The sequence below is a fragment of the Macaca thibetana genome, chromosome 12, assembly GCF_024542745.1.
Source record: "Macaca thibetana thibetana isolate TM-01 chromosome 12, ASM2454274v1, whole genome shotgun sequence".
Taxonomy (NCBI): domain Eukaryota; kingdom Metazoa; phylum Chordata; class Mammalia; order Primates; family Cercopithecidae; genus Macaca; species Macaca thibetana.
In genome coordinates this window covers 113,057,276-113,077,438 of record NC_065589.1, presented here as the reverse complement: position 1 = coordinate 113,077,438, position 20,163 = coordinate 113,057,276, and the positions used below count along the sequence as shown (strand labels likewise).

At 33.5% G+C, this 20,163-nt stretch overlaps 1 protein-coding gene across 4 annotated transcripts in view; it reads right to left on the bottom strand.

Annotated features, from left to right (window-relative positions):
- DPP10 (dipeptidyl peptidase like 10) overlaps positions 1–20,163 on the bottom strand; it is a 1,406,192-nt gene that overhangs the window by 133,831 nt on the left and 1,252,198 nt on the right. For all 4 annotated transcript variants that reach the window (XM_050751763.1, XM_050751761.1, XM_050751764.1 and 1 more), the window contains 2 exons: positions 13,574–13,626; positions 13,392–13,473 (listed from right to left, as the gene is read on the bottom strand). In XM_050751763.1, coding sequence (XP_050607720.1) covers positions 13,392–13,473; positions 13,574–13,626 — 135 coding nt within the window. The remainder of the gene's footprint in view (positions 1–13,391; positions 13,474–13,573; positions 13,627–20,163) is intronic.

The following is a 20,163-nucleotide window of genomic DNA, read 5'->3' as shown; positions in this document are numbered from 1 at the left end:
TATTCTCAGTTGTGCACAGTTATTATCATGGTTAATTTTATAAAATTTGCATTACCTCAAAAAGAAGTCCTGTATACTTTAGCTATCACTCACTGATCCCTCAATCCTTCCAACTGTAAGTAACCACTAATCTCCTTTCTGTCCTGCAGACTTCCTCATTCTGGACTTTCACATAAATGAAATCATATATGACTTCTGAAAGAAGACTGGCTCCTTTCACTTAGCATGTTTTTAAGGTTCACCCAAGCTGTAGCACATATCAGTGCTTCATTTCTTCTTATGGCCGAATAATTTCATTGTATGAATAATTTCATTGTTTGAATATACCATATTTTGTTTATCCATTCATTTGTTGGTAGGCATTTGTCTTCTTCCTCACCTTTTGGTTACTATGAATAATTCTGCTGTGGACATTTGTGTACAAAGTTTGCGTGGACTCTTAGGCATATACCTAGGAATGGAATTGCTGGATCATATAACTTTATGTTTAATTGTTTGAGGAGATACCAGACTGTTTTCCAAAGAGGCTGTACCATTTTACATGCCCATCAGCACTTTATGAGGATTAGAGGTGGACTTCTTTAACTCGACTAAGTTCTGCAAACTTGACCTTGAAGAACAAGGAAATTGACCTTGTTCTTCAAGGTCATTGTGTCACTAGTCATCCTTTGGCAGGATATGCATGTCCCTATTGTGTACTAGTAAATGGTATTCTCACTAGTAAATGGTATTATCAGACTTAAACTTTTGATGATCATATAGATATGAAACAGTAGCTCACTTTAACTTAAATTTTGCTACTTATTGCGATGGAATGATATTAAAGCATCTACATTCAATAGTGTTTATCTACTGAAAATGGTAAATTCCTAAGGCTCAACTTCATATTAAGATCAAACTTCTTTCCATAGGAATTGGTATTTTGATGAACTTATTGGCCATTTACATATTTTCTTTGATATCTAAGTTCATTGCCTATTTTGAATCAGGTTGCTTTCTTTTTATTAAGTTTTAGAATCCCTCTATATTAGAACTCCTGTATACTTTATTTCTGTAATATAAAATTCCTCTATATTAACCTCTTCTTAGATAAGTGATTTGCAAATATTTTCTCCCATTCCACAGGTTGCCTTTTTACTCCATTGATAGTGTTATTGATGCACAAAAGTTTTAAATTTTGATAAAATAGAATTTGTCCTTTTTTAATATCCTGTGTCTTTTGTGTCATATCCAAGAAAGCATTGCAAAACGATTCAGTTCATTTATTCCTTCCAATATCTTCAAACTTCTGCCTTATATTTTCTTCTAAAAGTTTTATACTTTTAGATCTTATGCTGAGATATTTGATCCAACCTTAGTTAAGTTTTGAGTGTGGTATTAGGTAAGAGTTTATTTTTTATGTATGTGGATATCCAGTTTTTCTAGCATCTGTTGTTTAAAAAAGATAGTCTTTTCCTGATTCAATGATTTGGCACCTTCATTTGATCATAAATGTGATAGTTTTGGACTTTCTCTTCTTTTCCATTGCTCTATATCACTGTCTTTGTACCAGCACAGATAATTTATGTCACACTATTTTGAATTCTATACATTGTAGTAAGTTTTGAAATCAGTAGTGATTTCAAAACTCCAACTTTCTTCTTTTTTAGGAACGTTTTGGATACTCAAAGTCCTATGAAATTTCATATGAATTTTAGGATAGGCTTTTCTATATTTGCACAAAAGACATTATTTGGATTTTGGTAGGGACAGAATTGAATCTGTAGATTGTGTTGGGCATATTGACATCATAACAAGATTACATCTTCCAATTCATAAACATGGTATGTCTTTACACTTATTATGTGTCATTTAATTTTTTTCAGACATATTTTATAGCTTTCATTGTATGAATCTTTCATCAATTTGACTAAGTTAATTTCTTAGTATTGTATCCTTCTTCGTGCTATTGTCAATAATATTATTTTCTTAATTCCTTTCAGATTGCCCACAGTTATCATACAGACTTACAAATTTATATGATTTATCTGTGTTGACTTTTTATGCTAGTACTTTGCTGAATGTGTTTATTAGTTCTAAAAGACTGAGTGTGTGTGTGGACCCTAGGCTTTTAAAGAAATAAAATTATATAATCTGTAAATAGAAATAATTTTATTTTTTCTATTTGAATTCATTTTATTTTTTTGTTTGCTTAATTGCTTTTGCTAGGACTTCCAGTACTGTTGTGAATACAAGTGTCAAAACCAAGGATCCTTGCCTTGTTTCTTATCTCAAAGAAAATACTTTCAGTCTTTGTCCATGAAGTATAATGATCACTGTTCATTTTGCATATAAGATGACATTTATTCTGTTGAGGTACTTTTCTCCTATTTCTAGTTTGTTGAGTGTTTTTTTTTTTTTTTAATCATATAAGGGTGTTAAATTTTTTCAAATGCTTATTCAGTATCAGTTGGGATGATTATGTGATTCTTTCTTTAATTTCATTAATGTAGTATATTACTGAAATGGTTTGAATCTATGTCCTCACTCAAATCTCATGTTAAATGTATTCCCCAAAGTTGGAGGAGGGGCCTGCTGGGAGGTGATTAAATCATGGCAGTGGGTTTCTCATGAATGGTTAGTACCATCACTTTTGTGCTATTCTCAGGATAATGAGTGAGTTCTCACAAGATCTGTTTGTTTAAAAGTGTGTGCTAACTCCCACCCCCTTCCTCCTGCTCTAGACACATGAAGATGCCTGTTCCAGCTTTCCTTTCTGCCGTGAGCAAAAGTTTCCTGAGGCCTTCCCAGCCATGTTTTCTGTACAACCCGCAGAACTGTGAGCCAACTAAACCTCTTTTCTTTATAAATTACCCATCCTCAGATATTTCTTTATAGTGATGTGAGAATGGACAAATACAATTACATTGATCAGGTTTTTATATATTGAACGATCCTTACATTTCAAGAATGAATCCTAGTTAGCTATGTTGTATAATCTTTTACACAGTTGAATTTGTTGTATTAATATTTTGTTGAGAATATTTACACAAATGTTCATAAGAAAAATTGATCTATAAGTTTTTTGTAGCATGTATAGATTTGCTACAAAATGCTGGCATATAATGGGTTAAGAAGTGTTCTCTCCTCTTTGACTTTTTGGAGAAGTTTGAGAAATATTGATTTGTTTGTTTTTCTTTATTAGATAAAGTCTCACTCTGTCATCCAGGCAGGACTGCAGTGGCACAATCTCGACTCACTGCAACCTCTGCCTCCCAGCTTCAAGTGATTCTCTTGCCTCAGCCTCCTGAGTAGCTAGCTAATTACAGGCGTCCAACAACACACCCGGCTAATCTTTGTATTTTTAGTAGAGACAGCGTTTCACCATGTTGACCAGGCTGGCCTCAAACTCCTGACCTCAGGTGATCCACCTGCCTCGGCCTTGGTATTAGGTTTTCTTAAAAATGTTTAGTAGAATTCACCCATGAAGCCATCAGTTCCAGAACATTTTTGGCCAGGGGGTTTTTGATTACTGATTTAATATCCATATTAAGTGTAAGCCTATTCAGAAATAGAAAATTCATATTTTCTATTTCTTCATGATTCTATTATGAAGTTTTGCGTTTTTGGGACTATCTTCATTTCATCTAGGTTATCCAGTATAAACTGGTGTACAATTGTTCATAGTACTATTATAATCCTTTACATTTCTGTAGAAACGGTCATAATATCCCCACTTTCAATCTGATTTTAGGAATCTGAGTCTTCTCTCTCTCTTTTTTTTTTTCTTTTAGTCAAGCTAACTAAAGGTTTGTCAATTTCGTTGATTTTTCTGAAGAATCAACTTTTGATTTTAGTGATTTTCTCTGTTTTTCAATTCCCTACTTTGTTTATATCTACTATCTTTAGGTTTAGTTTTCTAATTCGAGTACCTTCAGTTGTAAAATTAGGTTGTTGATTTGAGATCTTTTTTGCTTTCTAATGTAAGTATCTTAATCCTCTCAGGCTTCCATAACAAAATAGCAAAGACAATGCAGCCTGTAACAGAAATATATTTATTTACAGTGCTGGAGGCGAAAGAATCCAAGATTAGGGTTCCAACATGTTTCAGTTTTTGGTGAGAGCCCTCTGATTGGCTTGCAGATGGCAGCTTTGCCCTCACATGACTTTTCCTTTGAGTATGTACAGAGAGACAAAGAGCAAGAGTGAGAGTGAGAGTGAGAGCAAGAGCAAGAGAAGAAGTGGAAGAGAGATCTTCCTCTGCTTATTAACCCACCAGTCCTGTTGGATTAAAGCATCACTCATGATCTTGTACAGCCTTAATTACCTCCTAAAACATTTATCTCCAAAAAACCAACAAAGTCTCATCGGAGGTTAGGGCTTCAACATATAAATTTTGTGGGAACACCATTAATTCCACAGTAGTAAGTATATATAGCTACTTCCCACTCACACTGTTTATGCTGCATCTCATACATTTTGATATGTTGTGCTTTCATGTTACTTCATCTCTAAGTATTTTCTAATTTTCCTGTAATGTTTTATTTAACTCATTCATTGTTTGAAAGTATGTTTTCTAATTTCCACAAATGTATAAATTTTTCAGTTTTCCTTTTGTTACTGATTTCTAACGTTATCCCATTGTGGTCAGAGAAGATCTTTTGTGTGATAATTTTTAAAAAGTCATTGAGACTTAATAGGTGGCAAAATATATGATCCATCCTGAAGAATTTCTCATATGCCCTTGAAAGAACGTGTATGCTGTTGCTGTGTTGAGTGTTCTGTATACATCTGTTAAGTCTAGTTGGCTTATTGTGTTTTTTAAATCCTCGATTTTCTTGATTATCTTCTGTCTGTTTTTTCTAGCCATTATTGAGAATATGGTGTTGAAATCACCAACTATTACGATAGAAAAAAATATATATATATATTCCCTTCAATTATATTCATTTTTAGTTTTATATATTTTGGTTAGGTATATAAATGTTTGAATTGTTATATCTTCTTACTGTATTGATTTATTTGTCTCTCAAAACTGTTCATGATTTAATGTCTACTTTTATGCTAGTATAGCAACCCCTATTTTATTTTGCTTACTGTTGGCATGAAATATCTTTTTCCATTCTTTTATTTTCAGCTTATTTGTGTCTTTGTATCTAAAGTGAGTTTCTTATAGAGAGTATGTAGTTGAATCACGTTATATATATACATATATATATATATATATATATATATTTTTTTTTTTTTTTTTTTTTTTTTTTGAGACGGAGTTTCGCTCTGTCGCCCAGGCTGGAGTGCAGTGGCCAGATCTCAGCTCACTGCAAGCTCCGCCTCCCGGGTTCACGCCATTCTCCTGCCTCAGCCTCCCAAGTAGCTGGGACTACAGGCGCCCGCCACCTTGCCCGGCTAGTTTTTTGTACTTTTTAGTAGAGACGGGGTTTCACCATATTAACCAGGATGGTCTCGATCTCCTGACCTCGTGATCCGCCCGTCTCGGCCTCCCAAAGTGCTGGGATTACAGGCTTGAGCCACCGCGCCCGGCCAAATCACGTTATATTTTAAAATTTATCTTCTCAGTTTCGATCTTTTAACTGGAGAATTTAATCAATTTATATTTAAAGTAATTACCAATAAGGAATAACTTGCTTTTGTGATTCTTCTATTTCTTTTCTATATCCCTTATCTTTTATGGCCCTCGTTTTCCACATTACTATCTTATTTGAGTTTAGTTAATTTTTTTGTAGTAGAATGTTTTAATTCCATTCTCATTTCCTTCCTTTTGTGTATATTTATTATTTTCTTTGTTGTTTCCATGGCAGTTACATGTAACATCCTAAAGTTATAGTGCTAGTTTGAATTTATACAAGTTGAACTTTAATAACATTCAAAAACGTTGCTCATGTATAGTTTCATCCTCATTTCCCTCAGTTATTGAAGTCACAAACTTACGTATTTGTATATTGTACATCCAAAGGTATTAACTAATAGATATTTAAGGCATTAGTCTCTTAAATTATGTCTAAAACAAAATGTGAAATGCAAATTAAAGTTAAAATAATATTAGCTTTTAGACTAAAAATTTTAAATATGCTAGCATTTTAAATTAAGTAGAAAACAAAAAGTGCAGTTACGAATCATTGTCACAATAACATACATTTCTATAATTGCCCATGTATTTACATTTACTGGCATCTTTATTTCTTTATAAGACTTCAAGTTACTACCTATTGTACTTGCATTTCAACCTACTGGACTCCCACTAATCATTCTTGCAAGGCAGGTCTAGTGGTAACTCTTGTCAAGTTTTCTTTATTTGAGAATGTCTTAATTTCTTCCTTGCTTTTGAAAGACAGTTTTGCCAGATAGAAAATTTTTGGTTAACAGGTTTTGATTTGTTTTGTTTTTCTTTTAGAATTTTGAACACATCAGCCCACTGCCTTGTGGCTTCTTATGTTTCTGATGAGAAATCTGCTGATAAGGATACATTGTTTGTGACAAGCAGCCTCTCTCAGGTTGCTTTCAAAATTCTCTTTGTCTTTGTCTTTCAACAGTTTGATTATAACTTGTCTTGGTTTGGGTCTCTGAGTTCATCCCCTTTGGATTTCTTTTTGAGCTCTTAGTTATTTATACCAATGACTTTCATCAAATTTAGGGCTGTTAATTTTTTAGAATTTTTTTCTACCCCTTTATCTCCGTCTTCTACTTCTAACATTCCCACAATCCATATGTTGCCGCATTTGATGGTACTACACAGGTCCCTTAGGTTCTGTTTATTTTTCTTCAGTCTTTTATTTTTTATGTTTCTAATACTCAATCATTTCACTTGTCTTATCTTCAGTTTCATTCTTCTGCCTGCTCAAGTATATCTTGACTCTCTAGTAAAACCGTTATTTCAGTTATTGTAACCTTTTGATCTAGCATTTTTTATTTGGAGTCTTTTAGGTTCACTCTCTCTCTCTCTCTCTCTCTCTCTCTCTCTCTCTCTCTCTCTCTCCCCATTGGCACTTCCATTTTGTTCATACATCATGTTTTCATATTTTCCGTGACTTCCATTACTTCTTGATGTTGGGTCTTTTATCCCTTTGAATTGGCCATACTTCCTTATTGCTTTGTATCCTTTGTAATTTTTTTATTGTTGAAAATCAGACATTTTAATGTAATAATTTTGGTATCTCAGGAGATCAGAATCTTCCCTGATAGAATTTAGCTCTGTGTCCCTACTGAAATTGCATCTTAAATTTTAATAATTCCCACATGTCATGGTAGGGACCTGGTGGGAGGTAATTGAATCATGGGGGCAGGTTTTTCTCAAGCTATTCTCATGATAGTGAATAAGTCTCATGAGATCTGATGGTTTATAAAGGGCAGTTGCACATGCCCTCCAGCCCACTGCCATGTAAGACGTGACTTTGCTCTTCCTTTGCCTCCTACCATGATTTTGAGGCTTTCCCAGCTATGTGGAACTGTGAGTCCATTAAACCTGTTTCCTCTATAAATTACCCAGTCTCAGGCTTGTCTTTGTTAGCCGCATGAGAATGGACTAATACATTCCCATTTCCCATGGTTTGCTATTTTATGTTTTTGCTTTTGTTTTGTTATGTTGGTTCTTTTGTAATTGTTGTAGACTGTCTTTATGCTGAGGATCAGCCTTAGGTGAAAACAAGTCTTCTCAGGACTTTTGTAAGCCTGCATCTTTCCCTGTGCATGTACGGTGACTTGCTAATTTGTCCCAAATATTCAGTTGCCTTTGAATATCTTAATCTTTAATGGCTGACATCCCTCTAAAAAGAGGAAAATGAAGAGTAGGAAAAGGCACTGGCCTTTTAACCATCTTAGAATTCACTTCAGCTGGAGGGAGAGGAGCTTGTTATAAGGGTGTAAGGATGTGAAACAATAGCTGCCTTTCTCATAGCATATCTTCAATTTCATAATGAGAAGGGGCAATAAGCAATAAGAATACTAAGCATCACTTACTTGCATCACAGGGCCCTTACTGTCCATCCTGGTTCCTGCAAGATGCATGCATGCTCCAGGAACACCTGCCATGGGGCTGGGGGTCAAAGATAGGTAGCTGCCTCTGAGCTAAGTGTTCAAGTCAACTAAAATTAACCACAAACTTTCATTCAAGCCTTCTGACAAAATTTACATACTTTCAATAGACTAGAGTTCTCAATAGTTACCTGTCTACTGTAGCAATTGTTATCTGGATGGAAAAACAGATTCCTGGTGCTTCTCCTTCCATCGTAATTCCCAGATTCCTCTTCCCAAACCATTTCTTTTCAATAAAACATTTATTACGGCTAAAGTGGTCTACTCACCACCTTCTCCAAATCATACACTCTTTATTGCTTCAGGTTCATTTTTCCATAAATTTTGACACATCTAAATTGCCTTTACTCACACTTAGTGCTACTGAAACTTCTCCTCAATATTCTGAGTTCTAACTTAGATCCTCTTCATCAGTAAATTATATCAATCCCTTGCCTCTCTTCTATAAAACCAGGAATTTCTTTTACAGCAAATAAGATTAGAAGCTGAAAATGAAGGATAATTAATTATCTTTAGTTAGTAAACACTACAAGGTTCTATAATTTATTTAACGCAAAACTAATTAAAGTATTGTAATGACTCACCTCTAATAAAATCATATTGCTGAGTTTGCTAATGGCTTCAAATATTGACAAAGCATGCCATACTCATATGAAACGAACCATTGGTCATTTGTAGAAGTATGTCCTTTACTTTTTTAAATTTATGTTTGCATGCACTCAAAAGATAAACTTGATAAATATGAAATTTCTCTAAGAATTCCCCAAAGGAGTTTGAAAAATGACATTACAGAAAACTGAAGATTAACTCTCCACAAAACTAGTTACCCTAAAATTCCCTGAGGTGTTTAAATTCACATGAAAACAGATTTTTTAATAATAGTAAAAGTGAACACCTACAAAACGCTTGTTATAGGCCAGATACTATTCAAAATGCTTTAGAGCTGTATTCATACATTAAACATTAGAATAGCACTATTGATAAAGCACTACCATTTTAAAGGTGAAAATAGTAAGGCATATCAAGATTAAATAATGTTCTCAAGATCAACAGCAGTAGAACCAGGACATAATCACGTGCAATATGGCTTCAAACAGGGAAGCTATAATTTTTATACATTTTTAGTATTTTCATAATTTTCTTAAATATATTAAAAATAATAACAAATAACAAATAAAGAAATCAATAACAAATAAAGAAAATGAATACAATTAATACTATTTCCTTGAGTGTATCAAAGTGCTATTATTTTGTCATATGTGTTGGTTTCCCTCAAGTATAAAGAATAAGAGGGTCATTTAAAACCAACCAAAGTGTAAAACATTTTCCAAAATACTGTCCACTTTTTCTAAAATACTGGACAGTATTTTGTACAAAAGGTGAAGTTGTCTTGGATTTCTGTGTTCTGGAATTCTGTTTGTTCCAAAGTTGCTCTGGCCCAATGGACCAACTCTATTGTTTACAACATCAGAGTGGAACAGGAAGGATGAGAGCGCCTGCCAGTTATTGGTGTCCACTCACCACTGTCCATGAATGTTTCATTGATTACATGCCTTATCTAAACCAAACCTGGCACATTCATATTTACCATATTCTATGCAAATTTGGCTGCCACTTTTCAGAAATATCATAGTGGGATGGATTTACAGAGAGTTCTATGACGGTAGATTAAATGCATTGTTTGCTAATTTATCTAAATATCTACAAGATAAAAGCAAATATAATGTCCATAATCTATGGTATCTGGACAATTGCATACATTTTGCATTTTAAATCACGAACCTATTTTCATCATCATGATTTACTCAATTATTCGACAATTTATTGTGGAAAGGATAGTGAATGCAGGGTTGCTGGTAGGATTTCTTTGAATATTTGAGGGTCCAGATTATTTTCCGATGAAAGGAAACCTTATTTAGCAAGAGTGTATTATTCTGTAGCCTTCTTGTGATAAGAAATATCTATTATAATTACTCTATTTCACTAATAAGCTTAAGAAATATGCATTCAGATTTCTAAAATAGGATATAAATAATAGTAATGTGCACCTTATTATGAAAAATAGTCACATTTTCCAAAATAATTATCACAATGATATGATAGTGTACATATTTCTATTTATAGATGAGGAAATTGAGGCTTGCAGGAAATTAAAAACTTAACTCAGCCCAACCACCTGAAAACGGCAATTCAAAATTTTAAAAAAACCTAGAGGATTCTAAACTACATTAAAAAGCTAGTTAAAAGTTAGAATGAGGATTGGCCAATTAGGATTATTAAAGGTAAATAAGGTAAATATATTGATTAAGGTATAAAAAATTTGAATTCAATAGAAAGATGTATTTATCCTTTTATAAATTCCTCACTCTTTACAACATAGTTCAAATTATATAATGCAAAATTGACAGACAACTAAAGAAAAACAATCACATATCCACTGTCATTAGTAAGAACATATAACTCTTAGAAACATAATTATTAAGATTGATCCAGTAGGCACATATAGAACATTGTACCTGTCACATAGAAAATATATAAAATTATCTATCACATAAAAAGCATTTCGAAAAAATCCTAAGCCATTAAGCATGTCTCATCAATTGCGGTCACTAACTAAAACTAAGTAAAAATAATTGTAAAACTTAATCCAGTAACCATGATAGAATCAATTTTTTAGTATCCCAGCAAAAACAAAAATCCCTACAATACCTAGTTACATTCATAGGTTAACAAGTGCAGAAGGATTTTAACAACGTAGAAATTATAAAAATTGAAATGGAAAAGAAAAATGTCATTATTAATAAAAAGTGTAATAGTCTACACAGAATTATTTGGAATTTATAATTGTGTGTAGCAATGTTGATATATATATAAAATAAATAAATATATAAAATAAACAAATAAATACTTTGAGCACCTTTCTATTTGCCAGTAGCAAACATTTTTTAAATAAGAAATACAAGCACTTAAAAGAGTGACCAAAATGATAAATTGCAAATTTTTAGATATGAAATTGTAAAATTTGACTGAGCTATTAAGAGTCTTAAATAACTAAATACATATATTAAATGTTTGTAGATATGAAGATTCAGTATCACTAAGATGTTAATTTCCCAAAATAGACATATAGATTCAAAATAGTGTATTCAAAATTCTGAAAATGGGCATGTAACATGAAAGACAATTGTGACATTAATATGAAAGGCTAAAAAGTCAAGAAGAGTCGAAGTCAGCATAAGAAACTGCCTTGTCAGAGAGTAAAGCTTACTTTAATTAAGGCACTGTTGTCTTAGCACATTAATAGACAAACCACCTGGAAAAAAAGAGAGCCAGAAGAAGACTCATGCATATGTGGAGCATAACACTGTAACACTGCAGAGGAGTAGTTACAGAATGAAGTGGTCAATAAAAGGTTTCAGGACAATTGTTGGCCATATGAAACATATATAAAAAGGGACAGAGATGGCCAGGCGCGGTGGCTCACGCTTGTAATCCCAGCACTTTGGGAGGCCAAGGCGAGCGGATCACAAGGTCAGGAGATCGAGACCATCTCGGCTAACACGGTGAAACCCCACCTTTTTGTATTTTGTAAAAATACAAAAAAAAAAAAAAAAAAATTAGCCGAGCATGGCGGCGGGCGCCTGTAGTCCCAGCTACTCGGGACACTGAGGCAGGAGAATGGCCTGAACCCGGGAGGCGGAGCTTGCAGTGAGCCGAGATCGCGCCACTGTACTCCAGCCTGGGCGACAGAGCCAGACTCCATCTCAAAAAAAATTAAAAATTAAAAAATTAAAAAATGGACAGAGATTTAATACCATACCAAAAAAAGCAATTTCAGATGGATGGATCAAGAACCTATACATGGAAGGCCCACTTGAAAAATTCTAGAGAAGTATTATTCCATTATAAAGATTTCATAAATAACAAAAAGTAGAAATCACGTATTTGATAAATCAGACTACATTTATTAAAAAAATCTGTTTGTGGAAATGAATCCATTAAGAGAGCGAGAAGTAAATCCAAAAACTGGATGAAGATAGACCCAATAATGTATTAATATCCAGAACATATAAGGGGTTCTTTTTAATTAAAAAAAGAATAAAAAATGTGAATGGATAAATATATGAATAGACATTTCACATATGAGAAAATACAAATTGCCAGTAACGATATGAAAAGTTGCTCTAGCTTATTAGAATTCAAGGAAATACTAAATATTAATAAAACTGTAACAAAATACCATTTTGTATAATCATTTGGGTAGTTACTTAGAAGTCTGGGGAAATAGGAGTTGGCAAGGATATGGAACAAAGGGAACTCTCTCATTGTTGCTGGTAGGTGTAAACACCCTTAACAAATAACCTAGAAATCAGTTTGGTGATGCTCCATACATCTGAGCATGCACATGATAGTAAGCAATACTACTCCCTGAGCAGTATTCCCTTGAGAAAGGCTTTACATGGCCACCATGAGATATGTACAAGAATATAATATTGCAGGCCGGGCTCACTGACTCATATATGTAATCCCATCACTTTGGGAGGCCTAGGTGGGTGGATCGCTTGAGGTCAGGAGTTTGAAATCAGCCTGGCCAACATGGTGAAACCCTGTCTCTACTAAAAATACAAAACTTAGCCAGGTGCGGTAGCATGTGCCTGTAATCCCAGGTACTCGGGAGGCTGAGGCACAAGAATCGCTTGAACCTGGGAGGCAGAGGTTACAGTGAGCCAAGATCTCACTCCAGCCTGGATGACAGAGCAAGACTTTGCCTAAAACTATATATGTGTATTTGCCTAAAAAAAAAATATATATATACACACACACACACACACACACACACACACACACACACACATATAAAATTGCTCAAACTGCTTTATACATCAATAATTATCTTTTTGAGTTTGTAATTATTTCAAAATAAAAATAAAAGTAAAAATCCTCTCTTAAGAGAATATTAAATAATTCCATCTAAATTTTTACCCTGAACAATGCTTTAAGAAAAAATAATCTTTATTTTGAATTTTTCATGAAAACTGACAATATTATGTAAGGGAAATTACTCAGTACAAGGTTCTAGTAACCTTGGATCTCTTCTAGGTTTCACTACAAACCAGCAGTTTAATCATATATTACTTAACAAACTTTTGTCTTTATTAACTGATAAAATAATACTAGTATCATTTAATGTATTCTTAAGTTGGAATATTAGATAAAAGATATAAAGAACTTTGGAAAAAAACCATAGGAAAACTTGCCCTACAAAACTTTATGTTTTCCTAAGTCCTTTCCTAAGTTTCAGTAAACATCTTCCGTAAGACCATGATTGGTAGTGTTCAGTGCATACCAATGCCTGCGCTTACCAGCTGCTGCCCTTGGACACCCCAGGCCGCGTACTGCAAGACGGAGTCCTCTACTTCCGGAGGATTTAACTCCCAAACTTCCCTTGAAAAAATGTGAACATTTTTACATGAACAAACTGAAATCTACACCAACAATTTAGTAACACAATTGCTCATGAAAACCAGAAAATCAAAGAACTTACCTAGTGTGTATGTTGTAAATCACATATGAAGCAGTATATGAATAATGAAAAATCTGAAATTAAAAAAGAAACATTATTGATCATAGTTTTATCTTAATGTGAATATATATATATATATATTCTTAGTAAAATCCAGGAAATCCAAGACGTGGTGTTAAGCAGAAATGAAAATATAAATTATTCTAGCTCAGGAGGTGATTACCTTCTCTGTGCCTTATGCCTAATTTTTATTTCTAATATCAGTTCCATTCCTTATTTAATCCACTCTATCCTGAGTACAATTGTGATTAGATTACTTTCTTGTTCAAAATTTTCAGTGATGCCCTATTGCCTATTGCCTATAAAATAAAATTCAAACTGCCTTATCTGATGTTAAATAATTTTGTTATTTTGGCTTCTACATGTTTTTCTAAACTTGTCACCTACTGCCTCCCTTCATACAGTCTATACTTCAAATTAGATGGATTCTCCCTGTGTGTCCTGAACTTTTTTTGCTTTTCCCCTAAGGACATTCTACCTTAACTGAGGTGAAGATTCTACTCCCTTATAATAAAACCCCTGTATGGAGCTCATATTGATTTCTTCTATTGAAATTCATCTCACAGTTTCTTTCCTGCATGACTTTTAGGACACATCTCCCTCTGTAGTGAAACTATATAAACATTTTGTGTAAGTCTCCTTTTCCTACTAGAATGTTGTCAGATACAGGTGTCTATTACCTTTGTATCCTCCACATTACCTAGCACAGTGCCATGTTTCTATGCATTCAACTGATATTTCTTGAGTGATGGTTCTTATGGGAAAAAACTAATGCATGTTGAAGTGTTTGTTGGTGAAGTCAAAGTGAAATAACACTTTCCACACCTTTATAGTAATGGTAGAAAATGACATATTAAGCAGATGGCTTCAAGTATATAATAGCTAAAAATCCCTTTTTTTAAAAAAAAAACCACTATCTTCCCAAGGACTGCAGAACTCATGACCCATTAAATTTCAAACAAAAGACTGTAGTGCAAAATGCAAAAATGCCTCTATGTTTTGCTTCTTAATAATGAGATGATGAAATAGTGGAATACAGAGGAAATGAGGAAAATTGCAAAAGATGGGTTAGGGAAAGAGATGATGAGTATATTTCTGTGAAAATTATTTTTCTCTAAGCTATGTGAATCTAGTGAAGAAAATTGTTCTTTAGCTAGCTATATTGTGATATTATTATTTCCAGGATTTACAGAACTTTTATTGATACTTTCATTTTTCAGTATGCAATTGTAAAAGCTTCTTTTATTCTTGTAGTGGATATACATTGCACAAATATTACAATACTGTCAATTAAAACTCCCTAGAAGTCAAATTGTTATTTCTCCTCACTGGAATAATAGCTTCAATTAAATATGATTGGCCACATATTTGGCAAAGAAGTACTATGTTCTCTCTTTGCAATGAAATTGCAAGCCTTCCACCATTTGTTAGAGTATTGTGTTTTACAATGAAGCTTTATGCTCCCATTTCTTTTGGAATAACTATTAAATCTGAGATTGCCTTTGTGATAGGGCTGTAGAAGCAAAAATAATTTTTCCTGGTGTCTATTTTGACATTTACATTGTGTTCTATAAAGTTCTATACTTTATTGCAAATTTAAATCTTGAATTTACTAACAGAGCTGACAAAAAGATGAGAAATGTGACCACTCTGTCAACACTTTCTCTCTCTCTCTCTCAGAAAGCTCTGCTGCCAAAGCAAACTGCCAAGCGAGTGCTTGGTCTTCAAAGAAGATAAATATATCATGATGTCCTGGGGGGAAAGAGAGTATTCATCCTATCTTTGAATCACCTACCACACTGTACCTGGCTTTTAGGCACACATCTATCTTGAGAGAAAAAGTTGCTAGCCATTATCATTTTAGGTAAAACAGTCACTGAGACCTAACTGGGTATAATTATTGAATCTTGGTCTCTTTCTGTACTATTTGTTATAGAGGTTTCTGCTCATTCTCTAATTGTAAATCCAAAGGACTTAGATATCTTCCAAATGGTGTGATTGGAGAAGGGGCTATATAAATCCACCTTCTGTTCTGTAGCCTGATAATAACATTGTCTCTTGCAGTGTGTTGAGGGGAAGACTGCAATAAAGAAGTTAAACTAGACTTGTCTGCAAACCCACAGCAAAATGAAGTAGCATATTATAGGTTTGGGCCTCATCCATTATCTATCTATCTATCTATCTATCTATCTATCTATCTATCTATCATCTATCAATCAATCATCTATCTATTCATCCATCCTACAAAGCCAGCAATTTGCCATCTTCAGATAATTAGAACCTAGCCTTTTACTCTGAGTTTAGAACTCTTTCCCCCAAATTCACTATCTTTTTATGCATGTGTGTTCCCAGCAGATTTCAAATATTTGTTGTTTTTTAACTTTCAATAAGAAAAATCACATTCCATGCCCACAACAGAATAAAGAGTATGGGGGAGGGCAAAATCTTGAACAAGGTTGGAAGAAGAAGTTTCTCTCTCTCTCTCTCTCTCTTTCTTAACATAGTGTTGGAGATATTTTAAAGGGAGGGGAGGATTTTCAATGATAATTAGATTTAGCTTTACTGAACATCTGTATTAAGGCATTCTGGTCTAAATTCACCCTGCGTTAATCTGTATCTCTTTCTCTCTCTCTTTCCTTGGATAGCATTTCTACTCTTTTTTAACATTCCTTATTTTCCTTTATCTTAAACTCCCTTCTGTATAACTAAGTAGGTCTTATTTCATGATGAGAGGGTAAAATCAAAGTTACTTAAGATTAGGAAGAGTAACAGTTTTTCCTGTAATGATTGGCTGCTGCATAGTGAAAGCCAAACTGAGCATGTGATGGGACCTCTGGGGACAAGCACATTTCACAGCCCAACATTACCGATTCATCCCGTCTCTGCAAATGATGTTCCACTGCTGGTTAGAGTGTGAATAGTTATGGAGAAGGCAGTGGGGGTGGATAGAATTCAGATATACCATATCAAAACTTGATCAAAGCTTATTTCTGGAAGCTGGCCTTAAGATATCCAATTGTTCAATTCCATCAAGAAAAGTATTAGGAGGATCAGAAAACATCAAAAGATCATGTAACCCCATCTGGTACCCATCATCTCTATATTATACCGTGAACCCTAAGAAGAAGTTGATTACTAAGAGTTGACTACTACAAGTGGTATAGATAATTTTCATTATTTGCAGTTGTTTTTACCTGTACTCTCACCATAAACACTGAATTATCAATTACTGAATCATTGGTCCTAGGAGAAATACAGGATCAGGTTCCTGTGAGCCTCTGGTCACAACATTTTCATGAACTCTTTAATATATAACCTATTTCATATGTGTTTCTGTTTAAAGACACCTTATTTTAAACACCTTATTTTAAAGACACCTTATTTCATTAACATTGAACTCATGGCCAACAACACTATAACTCATGCTTGAATGAGGCTTATCTAACACATGTATTTGCTCCATAAGGCACACCACAGCTTTCTCACACTAAGGAAAACAGGATAACTCTTTATCACTATGCTTGGGGGCAGGAGTGAGTGGTGGGGAGTGATTTTAAACAGGAACATGCCCAACAGAAAGCACAACAATGTGAAAAACATGTCACTAAGTAGACCCTCAAAATGATAATTGTTTACAGTAAAAGAGCTGAAACAGGAAGGCACAGTGTCACCTTGTTCAACCTTAGCTGGGAAAGTAGACAACAAGCAATTCAATTGTTCTGCTATCCTGCATATGTCTATGAATGACAGTGAAAGACCTAAGAGTAGATTTGGGGGGGCACAAGTTAACTTTAGCATGTAGCTGAATTTGTATATATGGAATTTATGGATAATAATCTACTGTATTAATTATATAAACATGGCATGAGATATTATTGGAAGAAAGAAAAAACAGACATATTTTAGTCCTGCCAAAATTTGAACACAAGGAAAGTACACAAGTTATCCAAATTCTGACATTCATGCTCTGTAAATGAAAATTAGCTACATTCACTTATTTAACAAATTTCTGTTAAGCAATATCTTTGATACAGGCACTACAATAAGTATTATTTTTTTTAATTATCATAATAAAATTTTTTTAAAAATAAGATAAATAAGAGTGTCAGTTGATAATTTGTATTTACTTTTATATGTTGTTTGTTGGTTTATAAATGACTATTGAATACTAATTATGTAACTATTGGATACTAATTATGTGCAAGCTCATAAATGAGGTAACTTGCAAAATGCAAAGACCAAGATAAATGTAATCTCTGTCCCCAAGGAGCTTATGTTCCATTCAGTGCAACAAGGCCAAGAAACATTACATTGGTATGGAATACTCTGTTGTAGGTCATGGTTCAATTAGGACTGCATATTATAAGTCCATTAGCTTTCCAATAAATGATTAATCTTTTCGGTTTTAAGAGCACATCATAGAAAATATAATAGTTGACTTAGATGAAGTATAGTTTTGAAAAATACAGCTAGTGTGTCAAACTTAAGATAGCCCTGCATATAATAATAATTTGAATTCAGCTTTCACTACATACCAGATTCTGCATAACGCTTTACATATATTATATAATTTAATATTTACATCAACCTCAAGAAGTGAATATTATTTGTAATTCATAAAATAAGCTCTGCCAAATTCAAGCTTAAAACTGAAAGTTTAGGTAGGAAAGAGTCACAGTCTGAACCAAGATCTGTCTGATTACAATCCACTTTGTGATTGAATCTCTCTGCACAATACCTTTCAGGGAGCTAGTACATGAAGCATGACTCCAGTTTTGCAAAAGACTCATTTCCAAATTGATAGAAATATGCATGAATTAATTGATTACCAGAGTTAAGAGAGATTTCATTTTGGAAACATGATCTGATATATCAGATTAAAAATGTAAATTGTCTTTTCTTTAACTGTTTTTCACAATTTTTTTTTCTTGGAATATCAGTTATTACCTAAGACATCTATGGGGATTCATGTCAAGGAGAGTTACACTTAAAAGAACAAAGAACAGTGTACCCTAGTAATTTATGCTTGAACCAGAGGCTTGCATCTCTGGATACAAAAGCTTTTTCTGCACTGCAGTTAAACAGCCGAATTGATATAAATAGCATTCATTTTCATGGCCTGGAGAATATTTAAAATAGGATTATGGATTTGCCATGGAATCAAACAGTTAGGAAAACTGAACTGTGAGAAAGCAAGCTACTGTGTCAACAGCATTTATAAAAGAATGCCAGTAAGAGGAAAGACAATACAGGCAAAATGGGATTTGTTTCTCTTGGAAGTCAGTAATACAATGATGCCAAGTTTGTTCTAGGATAATGAGATACCTTTTAAGATGAGTGAGTTGTGACTGTGTTGTTTGAAAAGATTTATCTTCTTTACACAGTTAAGAACTAACTATCTCCTAGCTATGAGCTAGGAGACTCTAGTGTTGTAATACGATTCACACAATGATAAACTACAGCTGTACAGAAATATTTTTAAAACATTGCCCTTTTAACAAAAGCTTTGTGAACATTGAACAACAAGTATTGATTGAAAGGGAAAATATATATGAGTATTAAAAGTATACTTAATATTTATCAGTATTTTAAACTACTTCAAAATATTTCTTACTTAATGTTCACTGTAACCTTAAAAGGATATTATCTATTCAAGATACACAGCTAGTATAACTAGAATTGGAACTAAGATCTTATAGATTCTAAAATCCATGTCTTTTCTACTACAATAAGAAAGAAAAAAATGCAAGCATGACTTTACTATGATACATCATAGAGGAATCATGTAGCATTCTTCAATTGCATCACCATTTTGGTAAGTGGCAAACAGTAAAATACTTAAGGTGGTGAGTCTGAAAGTATGATGATTAAGAAGATAAAATTTAAGAGTTTTATTTTTATTTTATGTTTTAAAAATAGACTATATTTAGAGCATTTTTGGGTTCACAGTGAAATAGAGTGGAAGTTAGAGACAGTACTCATACACCTCTGTTGCCACACACGCACAGCCTCTCCACTCTCAACATCCCCTACCAGAGTGGTACGCATGTTACAATCAATAAACCTATATCAACATACCATTGTCACCCAAAGTCCATAATTTCCACTAGGGTTTACTCTTGATGTTGTATATTCCATGAGTTTTTATGAGTATATAATGACTTGTCTTCGTGATTACAGTATCACATGGAATAGTTTCATTGCCCCCAAAATTCTTTGTGTTCCACCAGTTTATCCCTTCTTCTATCCTAATCCCTAGCAAACACTAAATTTTTTACTGTCTCCACAATTTTGCATTTCCCAGAATGCCATATAGTTGGAATCATCTAGTATGCAGACTTTTCAAATTGGCTTTTTTCACTTAGTAATATGCACATGCATTTCATCCATGTGTTTTCATGTCTTGATAGTTTATCTCTTTTTCAGTATATAATATTGCATAGTCTAGATATGTCACAGTTTACAAGTGTTGTTTTAATTAGGCTATATTTATGACAAAATCTATAAAACATAAAAGTAAACTTGCTATTTAAAAAGCAAAACAAAACTGA